The 25,438-nt window shown below is 43.0% G+C and overlaps 1 protein-coding gene across 1 annotated transcript in view; it reads right to left on the reverse strand.

Moving 5' to 3' along the window:
* The window catches only part of MICAL3 (microtubule associated monooxygenase, calponin and LIM domain containing 3), a 263,988-nt gene that overhangs the window by 110,284 nt on the left and 128,266 nt on the right, over nt 1–25,438 (reverse strand). Inside the window, exon 13 of the mRNA XM_023751303.1 lies at nt 12,204–12,390. Within this exon, the coding sequence (XP_023607071.1) occupies nt 12,204–12,390 (187 nt within the window). The remainder of the gene's footprint in view (nt 1–12,203; nt 12,391–25,438) is intronic.

Consider the following 25,438-nt stretch of genomic DNA (forward strand, 5'->3'; position numbering starts at 1 on the left):
GACATACATGACAGGACAGAGCTCGGGTAATGATGTGTGGCAGGTAAGCCGATCTCCTTTTTAATTGACACTGGGGCTACTTATTCTGCCCTCTCCAAATTCGCTGTGACCCTTTTCCCTTCCTCAGTCTCTATTATGGGGGTTGATAGACTAGTCTCACAGACATTAGCCACCTCACCTCTACACTGCATCTTACTAAGTACACCCATTCACTCTTTTCTAGTTCTACCTCAATGCCCGACCAGAGCTACCGGGCATCCCCTCATAAAGCCCAGTTGTCCCAAACCACAGTTGCCTACCTCAGTCTCTCTCTCACCCCACAAAGTCGCACCATTCTTTAGACCAGGGGTGGGCAAACTTTTTGACTCGAGGGCCACAATGGGTTCTTAAACTGGACCGGAGGGCCGGAACAAAAGCATGGATGGAGTGTTTGTGTGAACTAATATAAATTCAAAGTAAACATCATTACATAAAAGGGTACGGTCTTTTTTTTTTTTAGTTTTATTCATTTCAAAAGGACCGGATCCGGCCCGTGGGCCGTAGTTTGCCCACGGCTGCTTTAGACTGTAAACACCTTATCTCCTCCATGATTGTCCCCGCCTCTAAACAAGAAATACTCTCCTTTCTCGGGCTCGCTGGGTACTCCCCCTCCCCCCACTGAGCCTTTAGATTCCAAGGCCAGCATTATCACCCTCTTTAATGCTCTAAAAACTGCTCTCACCTCAGTGCCTTCTTACCCTCCCCGCTCCCAAAGAATAGTTTCTTTACTAAAACTGCAAAGGCTTAACAGTCTGGCTACTATCAGAAGCTGAACTCATTATCACCCAAACCTTAGCATGTTATCTTTAAGGAAAAATGTGGCAGTTTTAAATCCAAGTGGCTGGAGGCCTGGAAACTGCAGTCCTACAACAGGCTGTAGGGCCTGCCCCCCCCCCCCCCCGCCACCCCCTCAGCCTTTTCTCCAGCCTCATATGCCTACATGTAATTTCCCAAAGTTTTCTTTGGCAACTTAAAAGCTTTGGAGCATTGCTGGGTTAAATGGTAAATATCTAAATATCTCAATAAGTTTTAAGTTCAACTGATTTTAGCTTTTGTCACAGAAAATCTAAAGTAGATTTGGAACTGTTAATGTAATGTCTTGTGCTTTGTTAAAGTTATGTTTCTTGAAAGTGAGAGTGTTCATAAGTGTTAATCTAAGTAATGCTGGCTATAATTGGAAAATTAAGGTTACAAGCAGAATAGGGAAACTGAGATAGTAAAACAGTAGTTTGCAACCATCTAGAAAATCCAGATGCCAAGCAATTTGCAGCCATCTAGAAAACCCTATCTTCCCTAAACCAGTACACTTAAGAGTAAATGATTGAGGATAAACCTCATTTTGGTATATTAGACTACAGCCCTCCAAACTAATGTCTCTTTCCTTCCACCAGACCATTTATCATAATTCTTGTACTTCTAGCTTTTGCCCCAGTAATATTAAATTTTATAAAATAGTTCATCTCAACCAGGTTACAAGCCCTACTTGCACTCAGGAAATATCACCCCTAGACACCATCAAAACCTCCTTTTGTGCTCAGGCCTCATTGGCCCTTTGACACCCAGAGCAAGGATGATGGGCCAGGTACAGGCATAGAAACTCACTGGGCCAGAAAGCTCTGGATGCTAGCAAGGGGCAAAACTGGGAAAACAAGAACCTCGCCCCCAGGATAACCTATCCTCCCCTAGCAAATAACTAGTCAGGCAACTAAGACCCCCTGATCTTTTCCTCCTTAAAGATAACATCTAAGCCTCAGTTGTATTTCAGCTCCAAGCCCAGAAAAGCAGCAAAACCAGACAGGTGATACTGTGGCAGCCTCAGGACCAGCTTTTACCTCCCAAGTCACTCAACAGGTTTTCAAGCTTTCACCAACTAGTCCCTTGGGGAAATCATACTGCTGAGACCCCTCGTCCAGCCTACTACTATCAAATTCCATTCCCCTGTGATCTCGACGTCCCCTCTCAGCAGGAAGTAAATACAGAAGATATGACCTTCGTCCCTATTCCATAAAACAAAAAGGCTGGAATGTTAGGTCTGATCAAGTAACTGAATCGATACCCTCCCCCTTGGGAACTGACCTTTAGGCCACATCACAATGGACATTCCACTTACTTAGACCATTATCTCTCCCCTCCGGACTTTCCCAGAATCTGGACCTGCACAGAGTATTCTCCGCCCAGAAAAAGTCCGCCTAGAGTCCTTTAAAAATCTCTGACTCCCAGTCTTTGGGGCTGATGGAGCCATCTGGGTCTCAGCCACTGGGTGTGCAGATGATAGAATAAATTCATAATCCCTCAGCATTCTGGCCTTGTGTGTTCCTCCTTCAGTGACATAACACTATTGTTTGCAGCAATATGGATGGACCTTGAGGGCAGATAAAGACAAATACTATATGATATCACATGTGTAATGTAAAAAGACAAACACAGTGAAACAGAGCAGAGTGGTGGTTGCTAGGGCTTGAGGGATGAGGGATATGGTGAGATATAGGTCAAAGGGTTCAAAGTTCTAGTTATGAGATTAACAAATTTAGGGATCTAATGTACAGCATGCTGATTATAGCTAATAATACTGTATCATATATACTTGAATGTTGTCAAGAGAATGGATCTCAAATGTTATGACCAGAGCAACAGCCTCGCGAGCAGCCCGTCCCCATCCCAGGAGCAGAAACCACACGAGCAGCTGAACCTCCCTCCCCACCCCCCGCGTCCAAGGAGCAGGAGACCTGTGAGCAATATGCCACAGTCCAAGGAGCAGCAGCCTCACGAGCGGCCCGCCCACGTCTGAGGAGTGGCAGCCCAGCGCAGCTTGCCCCTGTCCGAGGAACAGCAGCTACGTGAGCACCCTGCAGACATCCAAGGAGCAGCAGCGTGTGCAGCCCACCCCCATCTGAGAAGCAGCAGTCTCGTGAGCAGCCCGCCCCCATCCAAAGAGCAGCAAATGTGTGAGCAGCCTGTCCCTGCCAGCCAGAGCCATGACTACTGCGAGCAGCGCAGACCAGAGGAGCAGCCACTGCCACCACCGCCCAAGGAGCAGCCACTGCCCAAGGAGCAGCCCCTGCATGACTCGACACCTAGATCGTTCAGTGAGAGCAAAAATGGGGAGACAAAGAAACCCCCAGAGGAAAGAAAAGGAGGCAGCTAAGTGAAACGGAGGCATGCAATATGTCAGAAAAAGAATTCAGAATAAGGGTCATACAGTTCATAAACCGGATGGATGAAAAAATCAACAACTTATGTAAGAATCAAGAAGAAGTAAAGAGTGATATAGCTGCAATAAAAAACACCATGGAACGTTTCAACAGTAGACCAGGAGAAGTGGAGGACCGAATTAGCGAATTAGAAAAAAGGGAAGCAAAACACACCCAAACTTAATTGCAATTGGAGAAAAAAATTAAGAGACAGGAGGAGAGCCTATGGGAGCTTTGGGACAACATGAAACAAAGCAACATATGAATAATAGGGGTGCCACAATGATAGGAAGAGGAACAAGGGTAAGAAAATCTAATTAAAGAAATCATGTTAGAAAACTTCCCTGATGTGGGGAAGAAAAAAAATCACACAAGCACAGAGAGTCCCAAACAAGATAAACCCGAAAAGACTCACAACAAGACACATCGTAATTAAGATGGCAAACGTTCAGGACAAAGAGAGAATCTTAAAGGCTGCAAGAGAGAGACAGAAAGTTACGTACAAGGGATCTGCCATTAGATTATCAAATGATTTCTCAACAGAAACACATCAGGACAGAAAAAAATGGCAGGAAATTTACAAAGTGATGCAAAGCAAGGGACTGAATCCAAGAATACTCTATCCAGCAAGGCTATCATTCAAAATTGAAGGGGAAATAAGGAGCTTCATAGACAAAAAGAATTCTAAGGGGGTTTATCACTACCAAGCCAGCAATGCAAGAAATGCTAAAGGGACTGGTGTAAAAAGGAGGAATAAAAAGGGAAGAAAAAACATAGCCACAAAAATAAAAATGGCTACAAACAAGTACCTACCAATAATAACTTTAAATGTAAACAGACTAAATTCTCCAATCAAAAGACATCGAGTGGCTGAATGGATAAAAAACATGACCCATATATATGCTGTCTACAAGAGACCCACCTCCGAACAAGGGACTCATATGAACGGAAAGTGAAGGGATGGAAAAATATCTTTCAGGCAAATGGAAATGAAAAAAATATAAAAAAAGCTGGGGTAGCAACACTATCTGACAAAATAGACCTCAAAGTGAAGGCCATAACAAGAGATAAGGAAGGCCACTTCATAATATTATAGGGATCGATACAACAAGAGGATAAAACCCTGGTAAACATATATACACCCAATGCAGGAGCACCCAAATACATAAAAAAACTCCTGAAAGATATCAAGGGAGAGATCGACAACAATACAATCATAGTAGGGGTCTTTAATACCCCACTGACATCACTGGATAAATCCTCTAGACAAAAAATCAGCGAAGAAACAGCAATCCTAAATGACGCACTAGATCAGATGGACTTAATTGACATCTTCAGTACATTTCAACCCAAAGCAACGGAACATAGATTCTTCTCAAGTGCACATGGGACATTTTCAAAGACAGACGACATACTGGGTCACAGGCAAAGTCTCTCCAAATTCAAGAAAACTGAAATCATATCAAGCATCTTCTCAGACCAAATGGCATAATATTAGAAATCAAATACCATAAAAACAATAAAAAAAAATCCAAACACTTCAAAGCTGAATAGCATGCTATTAAATAATGACTGGGTTACCACAGAGATCAAAGAAGAAAATAAAAACACCCTGGAAATGAATGACAATGAAAACACAACAATCCAAAATCTATGGGACACAATGAAAGCAACCCTGAGAGGGAAGTTTATAGCTCTACAGGTCTACCCCAAAAAACGAGAAAAAATGGTAACATATCATCTAACTCTACAATGTAAAGAATTAGAAAGAGAGTAACAAGAAAAGCCCAAAGTGAGCAGAAGGAAGGAGATAATAAAGATCAGAGCAGAGAGGGATGGGAAGATGGCTGCCGAAGGAAAGGCAGACTGCAAGACAGTGCGAGAGTGAGAGAACGAAAGGAGAGTGTGTGGACGTACCGAGAGTGTAAATTTGTGGGTGAGCGATAGCTATACTCCAGGAGACTGTTGGAGTATAGCCCCTAACCAGGCAGCCTCCACTGCTGCTGAAATCTCTCCCGGAGCGGCTGGCTCAGCTGCGGAGACCGCACCATCTTGAGTGGCTGATATCAGAAGCGTATACATCCAGAAACCCTGCAACCACGGCACCCAGGGTCCAGCTACGAACCTAGGAACACTGGATCTCAAGCAGCGCGAATACTTGGACTCAGACGAGCCCTACTCCTCCTCACGGAAAGGTCAGATTTCGCCCAGATAAAGGTGCGGTTCGTAATTCCGGTTGGAGAGAGAAACACGCGCGGGGGAAGTCTGCGCCCCACAAAGTCCTCGGCCGTTGGGGCCAGCATGATCTGCGAGTGTGGAAGGGGTCCCACAGGGCTGCTGGCAGAAGGGAACTCTAAAAATCAGCCCATAGCTGGACTGGGGCCAAAAAGGCAGCCTCAGATTTTGCCAGTGTGCTGGCTGCTTAGTGCCAGGGGAGAGAGGACGTGCAGAAGAGACTTTGGGAGAATTGCGCACTCTGGCTCTTTTTGTGTTTTTGTTTGTTTGTTTGTTTTCTCCTTAAATCTTTGCTTTTGGTTATTACACCCAGTACAGAGGATTGCCCAGTTGGGGTCACTCACAGAGACTGCAGGGGAAAGTAGTTTTTGTGGAACCTGGGAATCAGAGCATGGAGTAACGACCAAGGAACCAGCTCTAGGGCAGTCAACTCTCCTAAACCAGTATTAAGTGCGATAGAGAAAACAAAAACTAAATACTGGCGTGAGAGGACTTATAGCCTCGGAGGTCAATCCAGAAACACTGCCACCCAGGGGCTGAACCACGAACTGACTCTTCTGTAAACACAAATAAAGGCAGACTGGGAAACAAAGAAATACTGCCTGCTTTAAAATCAGGACTGTGGTTTACAATACGGAGGAACAGTGTATCGCAGGGAACTTCAACACTCTCCTGAATACCTGACAGGACTAAGATGTGCCAAACAGAAGAATAGAGGAAGTGAAGGACCTTCAGTACTGCACATTTTTATTTTTTTCACCTTTTACTTAAGAAACTAATTTTTTTTCTTTTTTCGTCACCTGATTTTACCTTTTCAATTACATTTTTATTTTTAACCAGTATTATTACTACTACCATTTTACCTTTTTTTTAAAGTTCATTTTATTTTCTCTTTATTTTATTTTAGGATTAGTGTTCTACATTCTATTTTCATCTTTCCTTTAGCATCATTTCACTCGATCTCAACTTTACCTTTATGCCAAAACTCTCTTCCTCACTTTTCCCCTTCTGTTGTCCTGTTTCTCTTACCCTATTCCTGCTTTAGATTTTCCCTATTCCTTCTTTTTACCCCGTTAAAATTTCACCCTACTTATATATCTAATTTCCAATCCCCTGCTCTAAGTACATATACACCTCTCTCTTCTCTTTATTCACTATTCAAAATTTTTTTTCTCGCTGTTGTTTTGTTGTTGTTTGCTTGATTGTTGATTATATTGGTGTTTTTTTTTAATGCTTGTTTGTGAGATTGTTTCGCTTTTTCTTTTTGTTTTTTTTCCCCGGTTATTTTTTGCCTCTGTTTTCCCTCGCCTCACGTGATATTAGTTGTTTGTAGTTTGCAATCATCTCTAGGTATCTGTTGCTGGAATTTGTTGGGATTAGTGGCTGTTCTATTGGAGTTTTCTCCCCATATAAATAGTTTCTTCCCCTCTTCTATTTCATTTTCTTTCTTTTCTCTCTTACTTTTCTTTTCCTTTTCCCAATTTCATTTTTGCACTCTTTTTTTTCTTTTTCTGTTTTTTCTTTTTCTATTCTTCTTTCTTCCTTACCCACTAATTCTCTTTTCTCTGGTGGTCACCTTTATTTGGGGTTAGTAGTATCGTGAATACATTTGTGTTCATTGCCTTGTGCGTTGTGCCTTGTTGTGTTGTATTTTGTGCCTTTAAATCAACGCAGCAGAGAGAGAACTACATAACCAAACACCTGGAGAAGTGAGATCATGGGGAGACAAAGAAACAGCCCGCATATGAAAGAAAAACAGGCATCACCAGAAAAGGAAGTAAACGAAATGGAGGCAATGGAGGCAAGCAACCTGTCAGAGAAAGAATTCAGAGAAATGGTCATAAGGTGGCTGAAAAGAATGGAAGACAAATTCAACAATATGTGTAAGAACCAAGAGGAAATGAAGAAGAACCAAGAAGAAATAAAAAATGACATCACTGCTATAAAGAACTCAAAAGAAAACATCAACAGTAGACTAGAAGAAGCAGAGGACCGCATCAGTGAGCTAGAAGACAAGCTAGGAAAAAATACCCAAGCAGAGCAGCTTCTAGGAAAAAAAATTAAAAAGCAGGAGGAGAGCCTAAGAGAACTTTGGGACAACACGAAATGAAACAACATCTGCATAATAGGGGTGCTAGAAGGAGAGGAAACTGAGCAAGGAATAGAAAACCTGTTTGAAAAAATAACGACAGAAAACTTCCCTGATATAGGGAAGAAAAAACTCACACAAATCCAAGAAGCTCACAGAGTCCCAAACAAAATGAACCCCAAAAGACCAACGCCAAGGCACATTATAATTTAATTGCCAAACACCAACGACAAAGCAAGAATCTTAAAAGCGGCCAGAGAGAGACAGAAAGTTACCTACAGAGGATCCCCCATCAGACTAGCGACTGATTTCTCAACAGAAACACATCAGGCAAGAAGGGAATAGAATGAAATATACAAAGTCATGCAAAGGAAGGGTCTGAATCCAAGAACACTGTACCCAGCAAGGTTATCAATCAAAATTGAGGGTGAAATCAGGAGCTTCACAGACAAAAAGGACTACGGGAGTTTATTACCACCAAACCAGCAATGCAAGAAATGCTAAAGGGTCTGCTGTAAAAAGAAAAAATAGGAAACAAAGAAGGAACACAGGGGTAAAGAATAAAAATGGCGACTAACAATTATCTATCAATAATAACTTTAAATATAAATGGATTAAATGCCCCAATCAAAAGACATAAGGAAAAAGAAAAAAAAAAGAAAACATGACCCATATATCTTCTGTCTACAGGAAACCTACCTCAGAAAAAAAGACGCACACAGACTGATGGTGAAGGGATGGAAAAAGGTTTTTCAGGTGAATGGAAATGAAAAGAAAGTTGGGGTAGCAATACTTATATCTGACAAATTAGATCTCAAAGTGAAAGAAATAAAAAGAGATAAGGAAGGCCACTTCATAATACTAAAGGGATCAATCCAACAAGAAGAAATAACTCTGGTAAACATATACGCACCCAATATAGGAGCACCCAAATACATAAAAAAAACTTCTGGAGGAGATCAAGGGAGAGATTGACAGCAATACAATCATAGTAGGGGACTTAATACCCCACTATCACCATTGGACAAATCCTCTAAACAAAAAATCAGCAAAGAAACATCAATCCTAAATGACTCACTAGATCGGATGGAATTGACATATTCAGAACATTTCACCCCAAAGCCACAGAATATACATTCTTCTCAAGTGCACATGGGTCATTTTCAAAGATAGACCATATATTGGGTCACAGGCAAAGTCAGCAAATGCTGTAATTGAGTGCATTGAAAAACATCATATTCCACTCGATAAAATTGTCTCAATTTCAACAGACAGGGTGAAAAGTATGACCGGCATAAGAAACGGGTTTGTTGCTATTTTGAAAGAAAAAACTAATCACGAGATACTTACTTACCATTGCATCATTTATCAAGAAGGGCTTTGTGTGCAAACATTTCCAGAAGAAATTTGCAAAGTGATGGAATTGGTGATTAAGATTATCAACTCCATTATAGCTAAAGCTCTTAATCATCGCCAATTTAAAGAATTTTTAGTTGAAATGAAGAGTGAGTACGCAGATCTTCTACTACATAACAAGGTACGTTGGTTATCAAGATGAAACGTTTCGCTTCCTTATTAACAGAAATTAAAGCATTTCTCCTTGAGAAGGGTGTTCACTATCCAGAACTAACGAACGATCAGTGGATACAAAAATTTTATTTCATGGTAGACGTTACGTCTCATCTAAATCAGCTTAATCGTAAACTACAGGGGAAAGGAAAGACAATTTTTTCGATGTTAGAATAAGTTATTTCATTCGAAAACAAATTATCTCTTTTTGCTCAAGATTTTGAAAGAGAAACTTTGATTCACTTTCCAAGCCTGTTGAAAAATCGCCAAGAAAATAATTGATATTGACATTTGCTATTTCAAAACAACACTTTTAAATATGAGGGAAGCTTTTCTCAACAGGTTTTAGGAACTCAGAAACAGCAAAGCGACATTAGCCTTTGTTAAAAAACCTCTTAATGCTACTGTAACAGAATTAAATTTTTCTCCCTTTAATATTGACATTGGCAACTTTGAAATGCAATTGCTGGATTTAAAAAACAAAGAACTGTGGAGCTCGAAATTTGAACGTCTTTGTGCTGATATAGAAATATTGGAGAAAAACAAATGTGAACTTAGTTCACAGCACAAGTGGTCTGCTTTGAAAGACCTGGAGAAGGAAGATATGCTGATTTTTAACACCTGGAATAGTATTCCTGATTCATATAATCAACTGAAAAAACTAGCGTTTTCTGTTCTTTCCTTATTCGGGTCTACATATTTATGCGAACAATCATTTTCATGCATGAACCTTATCAAAAGTAAATTGAGAAGTCGTCTTATTGATGAGAACCTGGAATCGTGCCTAAAATTAAAAACAACATACAAACCTGACTTACCCAAACTTTTCAAGGAGATGCAAGGCCATTGTTCACATTAGTGTTTGTCAGCCATTGTCATGATTTAATTTTATGGATATTGTAAGGTAACTTGTAAGGAATTTAATTTTATCAATAAATAATATAATTATTAAGTATGATATCAGGTTTTATTCAACGTACCTATAGTTTAACTAAGACTTAAAACTTTAAGTAAAGTTTATTAAGTTAATTTTAGGAAACATTGTGGAGTGAAAGAAGATGTAGTGTCGAGGATTGAGAAAGGTATGTTGAGATGGTCATATAGAGAGGATGAACGAAAGGAGATAGATGAAAGAAGTATATAAGACGAGTGTGGATGGGAGAGTTGGAAGGGGTCGACCTCAGTGAATGTACCTCAATCAGATTGAGGACATTTTTAGCAAAGGCCAACTTAGGAGTACCCTGATTAAGTTAATAACAATGTACCTACCTATATAGTTTAAGTTTAAAAAATTTGGCTCTCAAAAGAAATTTCAATTGTTGCACTGTTGATATTTGGCTCAGCTGACTAATGAGTTTGCCAACCACTGTGCTAGGCTACAGAGAGGTGGGAACAGTGGGCACAATTCTGTCATCTTCAGGAGGCAAAAGTCTGAGAACGCAGGGGCAAGGGATCTGGTTTCAACTTGTCATTGACCTTAGGCAAGAAATGGGACTTTTATAGGCCTGTGATTCCCCTTCTCTAAAGTAAAGACAAAAAAGACTTATCCACATCATGTCCCTTATATCTTAGGATCCCACCATGAGGTAAGAAAGCAAGTGTCTGTGAAGCCGGGAAAGTGATTTAAGTAAGTGCATGCCATTTTCATTACCATCATCATAGTAATGCTATGATACAGCCTGATGACTTTGGGGAACTATTTATAAGAGTTTTAGAGGAAAAAAAACAAAGACTAGAGGGAGACGGATGGGAAGGGGTAGGAGAGGCAGAATGATAAAATCCTATATAATAAAGAGCTAATATGCAAATGGTTACCACTCCCTCATGCCGTCATGCCTTAACGGCTCAGACATTCAACACTGGGGAGAGAGGAAGGGGGACCAGCCAGGCACAAATGAGCTCGAGAGAGAGGAATGGGGACCAGCCAGGCTGCAACCCGGGAGAGGGACAAGCCGCCCGCCCCGCCCGGGCGCCAGTGGCTGTGCCTGCGCCTGCGGCCCGGGAGAGGAACAAGTTACCCGCCCCATGGTCCCGAGCGCCAGTGACTGAGTCTATGGCTGTGGCCTGGGAGAGGGACAAGCCTCCCGCTCCGTGGTCCTGGGTGCCAGTGGCTGCACCTGTGCCTGTGGCCCGGGAGAGGGACAAGCTGCCCGCCCTGTGGTCCCCAGGTGCCAGTGGCTGCACCTGTGCCTGTGGCCTGGGAGAGGGACAAGCTGCCCGCCCCGTGGTCCCAGGTGCCAGTGGCTGCACCTGTGCCTGCGGCCCGGGAGAGGGACAAGCCGCACGTCCCGCAGTCCCGGGCACCAGCGCCTGTGGCCTGGGATAGGGACAAGCTGCCTGCCCTGTGGTCCTGAGCACCAGCAGCTGCGTCTGCACCTGTAGCCCGAGAGAGAAACAAGCCGCCTGCCCTGTGGTCCTGGGTGCCAATGGCTGCGCCTGCGGCCCGGGAGAGGGACAAGCTGCCTGCCCCGAGGTCCTGGGCACCAGCACCTGTGGATGCAGCCCAGGAGAAGCCACCTGCCCACGGTCTCCTGCAGCTGTGGCTGGCCCTGGCGAAGCTGGCCCGGGGTCCCGGGTGGCCTACGGCTTGGCCAGAAGGGAGGGGAAGCCCAGGTCCTGGGTGCTTGTGACCAGCTGGACGAAGGAATCCCTGGGCCCCGGGTGTGGGGGGGGGCAGAGCAGTTAGGGGTGATCAGGCCAGCGGGGAGCAGTTAGGGGCGATTAGGCCAGTAGGGGAGGAGTTAGGGGTGATCAGGCAGGCAGGCAGAGGTGGTTAGGGGCGATCAGGCAGGCAGGCAGAGGGGTTAGGGGCGATCAGGCAGGCAGGCAGGCAGGTGAGCGGTTAGGAGCCGGTGGTCCTGGATTGTGAGAGGCAGTCGGACATTCCCCAAGGGATCCCGGATTGGAGAGGGTGTAGGCTGGGCTGAGGGACGCCCCCCTCCACCCCATGCACGAATTTCGTGCACTGGGCCTCTAGTGTATACATAAGAGCATGGTAAGAGGCCCTAAGATCTGCTCAAATGGAAAAAAAGGGCCCTAAGTTCAGTTTCTAAGTATGGCCTCAAGTAAAACAGACTCACCATCTTCGATGTCATAGGCATAGGCTGAGAGGCGCAGTGTGGTGGCACAGTAGTCACATTTGAAGCAGCTCCGATGGAAGAACTTGCCCTCGGCACTCAGTCTCTCCATCACGTAGACCCGCTTCTGGCAAAAATAGCACGTGTCGCTGCCTCCCAAGTTCTGTGGAAACTCCTTCTTTACTGAGCCCTATAAAGGGGTGTGGGGCACACATGTCAGGGCAATGTCTCTCGGGCTCACCTCCAGGAGGTGCATGACCCTTTCTGTAGTTGAAACCAACCCTCACTAAGGGATTTTCTTCTGAGTCTGACTAAGATGCTCACTTTGCTCCTGGCTCTCCAAAAGAGCAGCTGCATTACTACAGTGGCTGTCACATGTGTCCCACATAGCACGCAGCTCCAGTGGATTCTGAATCCATGTGATTCAAGCCAAGAGGAAACATGAGTCTGTTTTACAGAATTTTATAAAAATCAAACCAAGTTATTTTGACACAACTGTTTTTGAAGGTAACATAAAAATATATATTAAGTGTTCATGTAGTTCTACATGGATGTGGGTACGCTGGACTCTAGAGCAATCACTTTTAGAGATATTAAGTATGCTTTCCCACACAACATTTTAATTAAAACAACTATCACAATCCTAGGAATTCAGCTACAAAATTCAGACAACCTCAAAAAAAATTACCATTTGGCACATACAATGTGTTACTATACTACTTAGAATGAAGCAGGTTTGTTTACCACAGCTGTCTTATATCTAGAGACAGTGTCCTTAGTATATATCTTACCAGTTCCTTCTTGTCTAGAAGGGTTTTGGGCTGTTCTTTCCTTTGAAGCTGATTGGCTATCTGCTCAGCCAATGAGCTCACTCCACCCGTGTACATCTTTATATACTTCTATTGGTTGGAGATTATAAAATGACCAGAATGAAGGAAAATGAGAAGGAAAAAAATAAATAAATTAAGAAGACAGGAAAAAAACTCTTTGAAAGGTATAAAGTGAATACAGGGTGCAGCAGCAAACCATGCCCACACAGTGTACAGTCAAGGAAACATGGTGGTAAGAAACACAGGTGTCAATGTCCACATAGAGCAATCAGCAGAGGCAGGAGCAATTAAATTCATTAAGGAAGAACATAGTCTTTCATGTCTTTTTGGAATATACAGTGCTGTGGAATGGGGAGGTGGGAAGTTGGGATGGATGCAAATACAGAAGAGAGTAAGAAGGGCCTATACCCTGGTGACTCAAATTACATATAGAGAACTTGAATGATGCCCATCCAAACACCAGATGTCAGACTGTTGACAGCATGATTCAAGGGTCTGGAGGGCTTTCAAAGTTATTTCCTCATTTAGAAAGCTCATTCTTGCAAAGGCTGACTCTCTACTTGGCTAATAGATAACTTCCTTCCTTATTGTTAATACTTCACTCATAAGCCCTGTCACATACCTAAAATATTCCTGAGCTTTATCTGAAAGACCCCTTCTCAGCCTATTCTCATTGTTGATTTTGTGTTCCACCCAAGCACTAATGCCAAAGCCTTCCAGACTGGGTTGGGCATTTTAGACACAGCTGTAGGAGGCTAACACCTGTAGCATATAGACAAGTTGCTCAGTTTAGTCTTGGGTAGTCAGAATATGTTTCTATTCCACAGGATTTTTTTTTATAGGTTGAAACAAGATAAAAAACCCAATCTACTCAATCCTTTCCCTAACAATGTTGAAGAAGTAACAGGAAGAAACTAACAAATTTCCATTGTAAACCTTCCTGCTAGGAAACCTAACTTCAAGCCTGTCCCCAGGGAAAGAGGTCAAAGTCTTGCTAGCAGTCCTTTAGAGACTCCATGCCCAGGTTACCCTTCCATGTGGAGATGGCCAAGACACCTAATGTGTGACACTTCTCTCATAAACTATGTGGAATAGGTTCTGCCTGCCAAGTGTGAGGAGCCCGACTCTAATTATGACTTAGAGAACTCAGAGCAGTTGTCTTGGGGATGCCAATAACTCTTGTTAGAAATTGGTTTGCATGGACAAACACAAAGCCATGTGTGAGGGAATCACTGGCCTGAGCAATGGCATGCCTTGGGCTAGCAGGAACCAACAAGAGAAGCACCGTAGGAGAAAACTAACTTTATGTAAAAATGGGCAAACATTCTCTAAGGTTTAGCTAGAACTGAGGAGTGAGTTATATTTTTTGATTTAAGTTAAGGAGATTTTTCAAGAATTGTTGCTATTTGCTCTTAAATGCTATAGCATTATAGTGGTTGAGAATAACAAGTGGCTTAAGTTAAACTTTCTTCAGATTAAAGTCCTTAGGAGAGCTGAGGCCTGGAACAGACAGACACCAGGCAGAGTTGAGCAGATTGTTTAACAGCTTCATTAATTTTGCAACAGGTAAGTGAGGGCATGGGACAGATGTCAAATTTGAGGCTGGGAAACTGAGCAAGCCCTTTTCTTGCACCAGAAACCAGCGCTGTCATTACATCCTATAATTAGCAAAGACAGTTTAGAGCTGCTGGCCTGCAAAGGCATTTGTCACATTTAGTTCTCAGTGATGTGATAATACTGACAAGCATCCCCCCCAAGAGAAGTTCTATTTGTTTCTGGCATAAAAAACAGATGGTTTCCTTCTTCCTATTCTTAGGAAATAGTGACAACATAGCAATCCCTGGCTTTATACTATTTCTGCCACACATGCACATGCTTCCACACATATACTCCATGATCTGCTACAGGCACGAGAATAAGAAACAAATAGAAAAGGCAAAGAGACCCTCTGTTCTCTGTAAACTACTGTACAGTATAGCTGTTTCAGGTCCACTGTAGGACATAGCAGGGTTCATTCCTTAAATGATCACAATTCATGAGGCACCCAGGACACTGCATATTCACGACTCCATTTAAAAGATTTAATTACACTGTAGTTCATATTTTGTAACACATATTAATATAAAGACATTTGGAGTTAAAAAAGCTAATGGCTGAAAAAGTTATAATTTTTTGGTATAGTTGAAATATAATGAAAGTGGGTTTATGTCAATAGAACTTGATGCAATGAAAGCTAGTAGCCTCTTCAACTTAGTTTATGCTTACAAACCCCAAATGTAAAACAGACTGATGTGCGACACACACACACACACTGGATTCCTACAGGAGACAAGCAAAGTTCAGAGCTCTGCATCATCCCTGGTGCCAGGTGGCATTTGTGTAGGTTAAGTGAGTAGAGGCTTAAGAGGAAACACAGCTTTGCCAATTTCCAGGCCTGCTACCTGTCGGAGGGAGTCAGAGGAAGGAGAGGCAGGGCGGCTGGAGGAGCGAAGATTAAGAGAAAGCTCCCACTGGTGGACAAAAAATCGCCGAGAAGGTTCAGGCCCTGGCTATAAAATACAAGATGGAGAAAAAAAAAATCAAAGGAAACGTTTTAAGTAAGTTACACATTGACCTGAACATAAGGAACCTGGCAGTTTTGGGTCCTTTTAAACTTTAGACTGTTATTTAAATACAAATGTAGTAAAGACATATCCTTAGTACCCAGAAGCATGAGTGGCTCAATCAAGGCTTGCATTTTGCTTTTAATTCACCCTTCCCTCCTGCTTCCAGGGATGCTTGTGCTAGAATATGATCACCATAGCCACGAACACCCTGAAAGCCCGTCTTCTCTTGGTGCTTACTTCATTTGCCCCATGTGGATAACGCTGTCAGCCACAAGGTGGCCAGAAGCAGAGGCGATGTCCTGCTCACTCACATACTCTGCTCTGCACAGTCTCTCACCAGCCTGAGCTGGGATTTCTCCTGGGCAGGAGATACTACCACCTATCACTCCACTAGCCTTATAAATAGCAGACAGTAGAGACAACAAATTTAGAGTGAAGCTTGCTACTTCTACATAAAGCCTAGGGATACTGCTTTTCCTCCTCCTATTGCTAGTGCTCAGAGAAACTCTGCTCACCAAGGAGCCAGCCAAATCCCAGAAATTATCCGGAGAAAAAACTTGAGCCCCCAAGTCCTCTGCAGATTGCATGCAGTGTGTGTACAAAAGTGGGTCAGGATCTTCCTCAGTGAGAGGCCCATTCAGTCCCTTGACACTGAAGGTGGCCAAGGGCATTAACAAACAATGACTGTTTAGTTTCTTAGCAGGTTCAGGGTGAAATATTTGCAGGGGAGAGAAGAGTACTAACATGGTGAGGAGACCCTCTGCCGCACCCCCCCCCCCCAGCTCTAAGCAGACCTATTGCGCTGCTACTTCAGCCCATACTAACTTCATAGCTTAGAGGGGTGACAATGTGAATGTCACCAGCCTCTGCTCAGCCAGCTCATAGGCTCTCAACTCAGCCAGCACTCGCAGGCCCAAGGAGGAGCATGGGGAGATCACGGTAGAGGAGTGTGACCCAGTAGAAAGAAGACAAAGCTTCCCCAGGGGTGGCAGAGCAATGGAAGCTAATGGGGGAAGGGAGGAGTTGAGAAGATGGTGGGGCAGAGGGCAGGTGAGTGCACAGGCACAATTAGGGGATAGTGGAAAGTCCTGCAAGAGAACATAAATGACCCTTAAAAACATCTAGACAGGAGCCTGCACTAAAGAATCTGGAAACCAGCCTTTTGGTAAAATGGAGAAAAAAACTCCCTGCAATTTTGCTATCTTTCCTCCTGTGCACCGCAGCCCTAGACTTCTAATATTCTCTCCTTGCCCACATCTCCTTTTATTCAACATACTTCTCTCCATTCTTCATTTCACAGTTTCAGTAAAAATCATTAAAACCTCATTAAATATGTATTCCCCAAAATGTAGGTATTGCCCCGCTCAGTGAAAATGGCTAGTTTTCTTTTTGAGAAGTATATAGCCCGGGGAAAAGGAAGACAGAGGCTAGACACACACAGAGCTCATGAGAGGAAGCAGTCCCAAGACTGAACAAAGCAGAGCTGGGCTGTGGGTGAGGAGATGAAAAGGACCCCACTCTCCACTTCAGGAAGTCTCCTTCCTGCTGCCGCAGCACCTGGTACCAAGTGCTCGTGGCAGTCCAGACCGCCTGCTTTTGGCTCAGTGACAAGGCACAGGAAGATAGCACTACGGCTAACTTCCCAATAGATCTGAGAAGTAACTAGATTTGCTGCTGAGCCATAATTATACTTCTCAGAGAGCAAAGGCAGAAGGGGAGGTAAAAGTTTTTAAGAGACCCATGTGAAATTAGCAGCTGCACAGCTACAGCCACTCATAGGTCATCTTTATGGGTAATAATAACAACCAAAAAAGTTTCATAAAATAAGCAGGCTTTTAAAATGGGCCATCTCTGCTTTTCATCAAATTATAAAATGGCCAGGTATAAACAGTAATCTCCCCCTTTAGTTTTTCAGGAAAGACTGGCTAAACCCTTTTACTTGCAACCCCATCTTGTTATCACCTTCTTTCCCCTCTGTCGTCTTCATACTTGAGAAATCCCCACATCAGTAAGAATTCTCTCAGTATTTCTACCTCAAGTTACTCCACTGTCAAAAGAGCTAAGCAAATGCCTCCTGCCTTTTGATCTAGAGCAGCGGTTCTCAACCTGTGGGTCACGACCCCTTTGGCAGTCGAACGACCCTTTCACAGGGGTCGCCTAAGACCATCCTGCATATCAGATATTTACATTACGATTCATAACAGTAGCAATATTACAGTTATGAAGCAGCAACGAAAATAATTTTGTGGTTGGGACACAATATGAGGAACTGTATTTAAAGGGCCAGAAGGTTGAGAACCACTGACCTAGAGCCTTGCTCTAAGTCATACCTGGCAGTCAAATGCTATTCTGCCACTGACACATATATTGGAATGAGAAAGGTGGGCAGAAATGGGAAGTCACTGGGCTTTTTAGAACAATACAGACTTTCAGGATCCATACCTTATCTGAACTCTGGGTGGGTGAATGCTACCTGCAAGGGTCAACACTGTTAGCAAAAACAAAACAAAACTCTGGCTCTTGGCTGGGTGACAAAAGAGTGCAAAAAGCAAGGGGAGAAGGGACCATCCCCATCCTCCCCCTGCCCCCCCACCCCTCCAGCGTGTTCCATCTGTGTGGCTCTCAGCAGCATCCCATGCCATGGTTCATGCTCTTTTACCCTCTCATGATGGGGACTCTGCTTGCCACAGCTGTCAGCATCAAGATCCCTGTATGTCTGTTGGCAACAAAGTAGAAATTTAAGCTCCTTCAAAATGCTCTATTTGGAACTACTAAGTGACAGTGCCAGAAGTTTAGAGTTCATTTCAACACAAATCCACTGCCTCCCACTAAGCCCCATTCCAAGGAACCACAATCCCATCTATATCAAACCCGGTGACCCAAGGACAACTTTTGGTACAGCTATTTTGCCCACCTGGGCTCCCATGAGGTCAGCTACACAATAAATAAAGAACTAGTTAGTACAGCCCTGGCCGGTGTGACTCAATTGGTTGGGCATCGTCCTGTGCACTGAAAGGTTGACAGTTTGATTCCCAGTCAGGGCACATGCCCGAGTTGCAGGCTCGATCCCGGGTAGGGGGCATGCAGGAGGCAGCTGATTGTTGTTGCTCTCACATCGATGTTTCTCTCTCTTCCACTCCCTTCCTCTCTCCCTAAAAATCAATAAATAAATCTTTTTTTTTTTTTTTTTTTTTTAAAAACGAACTACTTAGTACCAAGGTGGAACACACATATTTCTTTCACAGGGTGGTACAAGATCAGAGGCATTAAGTGGGAGGTTTAAAAGGAGAGTTAGGTTAGAAGGGTGAAGCTTTCCATAAGACAGCATAAAGGGAAGGTGGGAGGTGAAAACTGGCTGGAATACATGACTGCTAGAAAAATCCAGAGGGAAGTGCAGGATGGGGAGTGGTTCCTTCATAGGAACATGGGACAAACACATACTTTTGTCAAGGGAGAAGAGGACAAAGACTAGAAGTATTTTCAGTAAGCAGGAAAATACACATGACTGGGTAGGAACCTATAAGACATGAACATGGCTGCCTCCGCTGACCTGAGGCAACCACTCAAGTAGCAATACTGGGGAGAGGGGGACAGGAATTGCTGCTCCTATCACTCTTTGGATAATTGAAAATTCACCTATGGCCTCGTACTGGTGGGAAACTGATCCAAAGCTTCCGGTATGGCTACTCTTGTCCAGAGCTCATGAGCATATTGTCTCCACAGGCAGGATGAGGCCAGAGTTTGGGATCCAGAGTCACACCACCCAGAATCTGTTTCTGGATCCATCTGTGTGACCTTGTACAAATTACCTCCCTACTCTATGACTCAGTCTCCTGATCTATAAAATAGAGATAATAGTACCAGACTTGTAAGGTTATAGAAAGAACTGCTTAATGTTACATGTAAAAAGAGCCTAGAATACTACCTGGGTCACAGTGAATGCTCCTAAATATTAGCTCTTATGTAGAGATAAGGGACAGGGCACTACACCTACAGCAGCTTAGTTCTTAGATCTAGGGGCACAGGCTGGGCCTTTAAAAATCAGACACATTATGGAGGAGTCACTTTTAAAATAGGCCACCTTAGTTGAGAAATGCCTTCCCATAGATCCTACGTTTAAAATTTGTATTTTATTTTATAGCAATATACTACAAAGGTCAACAAAGCGATTCTGTAAATATGCTTTATGTAAGTGTATTTGCCACAAATGTATGCTTGTCATCCTCATTAACCTTGTTGCTCCAGTTAACTCTGCTATAAAGCAGTTTTGAATGATCTGCCTGAGTGTTAATGGGGTGGATGGGAAGGGCAGGTGTTTGTCGGGAGAAGTTGGATAAGCAAGAGGCAGGGTTCTCAAAATCAGAAGGAAGCAAACTCATAGAGTGAAGCCCTATTAAAAGCTTCCAAAGTTCATCTTAGCTCAATCTCCTTGGGTAGCAAGGCAAAAATGGCTGCTTTAAGTAGGGTTATATAAAAATATGTTGCTCTCCAGGGTTTTTGGATCTCATGTCTGTGACAAATATAGTTTAAAGGTTAGTTTGTGATTGTATGGTTGTATTCCCATTACATGGGACTAGATTAAACCACCCAGGGTTTGAATGTAATTTGTACTCTTCTGAGGTCCAATCAGGAATTTGCTCATTTGTAGCAATAAAGGTTGCTACTGCTACAAAAAATGGTTTCTACAAATGGTTTTTCTATTTTTTTTTAAGTTATAATTGAAAGCAGGGAGTCCTGATTTAGTCTCTACCCTAGCTACCTACAAAGGCAGGCAGGAAGACACAGATAGGACAATGGAACATGCAGAGGAGGTCACCTGCTGACTGCCACGTGCCCGACAGGGAGGTGGAGTAGGGGGTGGAGAGAGTGCAATCACTTTTTTGGGGCAGGTCCGAGAATGCTCCTTTTCCCGTCGCTTTTATACCAACAGACACAAACAGAGAGAAGATTGGTAAAACAGTGGCCACATTTAGGCTGGTTCTGGAAGGATGAAAGGGTATTTGTAAAAAACATATCAGAGGCCCCCTTCCCTGCCCCTCCATCCTCAACAGCAAATCACTGCATGGTCAGGGAGGGTGGCGTGTCACAGTTTGTCACTGGTCTCCAGGTCAGACTCCCGCTGTTTGTTAGGTGCAGCTGGTCTTGGGGACAGACTTGCAGTGTAGTATTTTCTAAACACCAGGGATCAAGACTATATATCATCAAAGTTGGAGGACTGAAGAAATGAGTTTCGTTATAAGTAGAGAGAAAGGGCACACAGGCCACCATCAGAAGGGAGTCATGCAGACCCTTCCAATGGCTTATCACCTGCCACCCAACAGGAGCAGAGCAGCACTCTCCCTCGGGACCAACTATGAGAAAATCCTGCCATTATTTCCTCTTCTGAGTCCCCTCATACTCAAAAGGTTCTGGAAAACTACCAAAAAAAAAAATGCAAGAAAGTACAGGAAATAGGATATAAAAATTAAATATCTTCCACTACCTGAAAACCATACCTATGTCTACAGATTATCTCCCCATCTTATCCCTCTCCAATCTTGTCCCATCTTTTTCCTTGAGAAACTATGATTGAGAGAACCCTGCAGGACTTAGTAAATAATCACATACTCCTAGGTCAGAGGAATCCTCGCTTCCTTGAGCCCAGAAAGACTATGTGGGGCCAGCACACAGTTCTGAGAGAACTGGTGGGACTAGGGAAGCAGTTCCCCTGTCTGTTCCCACTTCTCATGACAACCTTCTTGTCAACTAAGGCTGGATAATGAGGAGTTTGCCTGTAGGATGCACTTCTGAGATCAAAAGACAAAAGGGTGGAGAGGGAAGAGCCAAAGTGTTTACACAGGAAGGTAAAAAACAGAAGTCACTGGTAAGCAGCATTATTATTCATTTCCCTCTCATACTATGACCTAAGTAAAAACTGGCCCTGGTGCCAACTCAGCCATCACTACTGTGCTTGCCATACCCTCCTGCCTCTCTTGAATCACTTCAAGAGAAGCACAAAGTGAGTCATGATAAGGTGCTGCCAGTCAGCCCCTGCCCAATTCCTAAAGGGTGTTAAATGAGGTCAGCAGTCAGGGTGAGTCAGAAGCAGAGGGCCCCAATGCACCACTGGAGTCCCTCTGTCCCCAGGTTTCTGTAGCATCTGGCATTGCCTTCCAATGTTTTATCTTTTTAGAGAGAAATTACAAGGCCAAGATTCATGAAAACATTCCTGCTTTAGTGTTGAGAAAAAAATTAGATGTGAATACAATACATTTCACATGGATGTAAGAACTGTGAATTATAGTTCTTTCACAGCCAAGTAAATTTACAATTCCCAACTCTATATAACATGAAGCACACAGGATCTCACAGGATTTTCATTGCTCATAGTTTCTCACTTTTTCACCCAGGTGCTCTTTCTAACTGTCATCTCTGGGACCCACTCCACAGAACCCATGTTTGAATTTAATGGCTCTAGTCTGCTGCCTGCACAGCTCAGCAGTATTCTACGTCACTAATTTTGACCAACTATTTACCCAGGTGACAAGCTAGCTGTTCGTCTCCATGTAGCACTGTGCATGAGGCTAGAGGGGCCAGATCCTTCACAAACATGAAAAACACAAGAAAGCTCATAAACACTAAGCTCCTGATATCCCTCAGGATAGCTGCATCAGGCAGTGAGCTGATGTGCCAGTCTTCACCAGGACAGAGGCCTCAGCTGGGGCAGGTTCCTCGGGTCACACATCCTGCCCCTGAGACTTCCTCGCAAGCTCACCCACAGTGACCCAAACACATGCCATTGAGTCATTTATTCACCCCTCTGCATGTATTTAAGTTACCCTCCTTTCCTCCCTGCTCTTCCTCTCTGCTGCCTTTGTGAGTACTGTGAGAATCTGAAGTTCAGGAAGTCTAGTTAGAGTTCATGTTCCCCTTCTGCAGATCCTCAACTGAAGATTACCTTTTTATTATACCTTCCACCTAGACTTTAAGGAAAGGGTGAGGAAAGAAAATGGTAAATTTCTAATGAGCACTCCTGCACAAATCTCCCCCAAGCAGAGGGAAAGAGGCAGCTTGGCTTCATGAGTTTGGACATTGTTCCCAAGCTTCCATCTCAGCCTCATGAGCTTGCTTTTAATGCAGCATATTATTAAAAGAAAGGTTAGAAAAAAACATTACCCACCCAGTCACTTGTCAGTGCTTCCCAGCAATAGCTGTCACTCTATAACATAAGAAGGAATTGAAGGCCTATTCCTTTGACCTCTCAGAATCTTAGTCTTAAATGATACCAACCCACAAGACAAGTCCAGTGCACTCACTGGAGCAAAAACTTGTCAGCTGTGATGTGGAGGAGGTACAGTACAGGCCTCCAGTTCCTTTGATGTTTCCTATTATCAACCAGTGCCATTCCTCCTCTTTCTGTCCTATTCTGTACTGCTTATGAGAAGCAGCTTTCTAGGAGATCCTACAACTAACTACTTTAGTGAAAATTTCTAAAAAGAGTATTTTAAATGTATACAAAACACCAAGAAAATGCCCATTTTTCTCGACCTAGTTCAAGGAGAGCCTAGGAAAGTCATCTACAACACACAAAAGCAGCTTTATAACAAGAATCTTTGTCTAGGTTCTGAACCAAATAAAAATTATAGTTCAAGATGATTTCTTGGATAACATTTTCCTATTAACATGGTCATAAGCACACATATGAACAAGAAGTCAACTTGGAATAAACGCTGTAATAGCAAAACCCCAAAGGTTAGGGTACCTGAACAATTAACCACATAGCTTCAGCTAGTTTCATAAAATTCACAGCCCACCCTGCTAACTGGTTTCTCAAATCCTAAGGAGTTAAATAAATCATGCAATACAAACAGTACTGTTTATTATACTTTTACTAGAGTCATTACTCAAATGGGCACAGAGATGTCCTATGCTTGAGCTGGGATTCTAGAGTGCAGGCCTCTACCTTGGCTGGCTCAGAAGAAGGAACAGGGTGGGAAGGCCTGGGGATGCAGCACCCATTCTGGTTTTTGAGCAGTTCCTTTACCTGTTTCCACTGTGGGGTGGGAGCAGGGAGACCCTGCTCAGGTAGGCAGCAGGACGGCTGGCTGACCCCACGCTCTTGTGTTGGCTGTGACACACAGGCCAAGTATGGGTGGGGGACAGGACATGGAGACAAAACAAAATAAAATATATTAAAGTAGAAGACAGAAAAAAGATACTTGTGGAGGATAGACATACATCTATATACTGGGGTGGTGGTGAAGACATAGAATTCTTAGAAAGCTTTGCTTATAAAGGAAGCAAATACCCTGCTCCCCAAACCAAAAGCAAATGTAAACAAATAAAAAAAAGAAAAACAGAAGCTGTAATTATCATTATCCTTTTCCCCAACTCAATGTTATGAGCCTAAACTACTAATTCTGATTTGGAAAACTAATCTTTCACTCAAAATGAGGAAGCAACTATCTCTTAGAGGCAAACTTCCTCTAATGGAGAATAATTCCAGCCTTCCCAAGGTGGTGGGACCTGGGCTGCCAGAGCCAACAGGGAATGAATATCATCATCTTCTCTGTGAGCCATAACCAATGGCTAGATGTGAGAAGTTGATTAAGACCAGACTCCAAGCACAGTCAGTATGTCAGTGCCCACCCTAGTCTATCCACATTAATGCATGTGGAGAAGATGAAGAAAGAGGGAAAGGATGCAGAGGATGGGCTCTCTCAAATCACCAGGGAGTTTTACAAGAAACTTTCAGTGTAAATTTCAAAAACTCAGCATCTCCTCTTGCAAGAAGTCTTAGTGACTTTTAGATAAGCAGGAGGAGAGACAAGGCTCCTGTCCAGCACTCTCAGGCATGACTTAGAGGAATGCAAGTCAGTATCCATGAAGAATCTTTAAAATGTTCATATTCTCAAAAAAAAAGAGTTCATATTCTCAACCTAGTTCAAGGAGAACCTAGTAAAGTCATCTGCAACACACAAAAGCAGTTTATAACAATGTTTGTTGAAGAGAAACGACTGAACATCTAGCACTAGAGGAGAGTTAAGAGAAGCATGGCACACACTAAAGGTGCTTGTAAAGAGTTTGAAATGATGTGGGAATATGACCAAAGTTACATGAAAAAAAGCAGAATGGAAAAGTGTATGTTAAAAATGACCTCAGCCCTAACCGGTTTGGCTCAGTGGATAGAGTGTCGGCCTGCGGACTGAAAGGTCCCAGGTTCGATTCCGGCCAAGGGCATGTACCTTGGTTGCGGGCACATCCCCAGCAGCTGATCGATGTTCCTCTCTTATTGATGTTTCTAACTCTCTATCCCTCTCCTTCCGCTCTGTGAAAAGTCAATAAAATATATATATATATATATATATATAGATATATATATATATATGTACACACATATATATATATATATATAGAATGACCTCAACTATGAAAACAAGAATGCACTAAAGAAAAAAAGATCAGAAAGAACTATAACAAAATATTAACAGATTTAGAGATATTTTAATTACTCTTTATCATACTTTTAAGCATTTTCCTTAATAAGTATGTATGTTTTTTATAATTTAAATGTGAATATATACATATGAATACGTATATAGATATAAATTTAAAAATCCCTCTGCTGAATTTTGTCACAGATACCTCAGACCTGAATGGTGAGGATGAAGCAGTACTGAAAGCATGAGGAGCTTCTGAAATGTTCTCTTCTGCCACAGTCAGACATGGGGAGAATCAAACACCAGTCTCGAGCCCATGAGTCCTCGGGTCTGTAACATATCCCATCTCATTCAGCTGAAAAGCTACCTCCTTCCTATGTAGT

The sequence above is a fragment of the Myotis lucifugus genome, unplaced genomic scaffold (assembly GCF_000147115.1).
Source record: "Myotis lucifugus unplaced genomic scaffold, Myoluc2.0 scaffold_19, whole genome shotgun sequence".
Lineage (NCBI taxonomy): Eukaryota > Metazoa > Chordata > Mammalia > Chiroptera > Vespertilionidae > Myotis > Myotis lucifugus.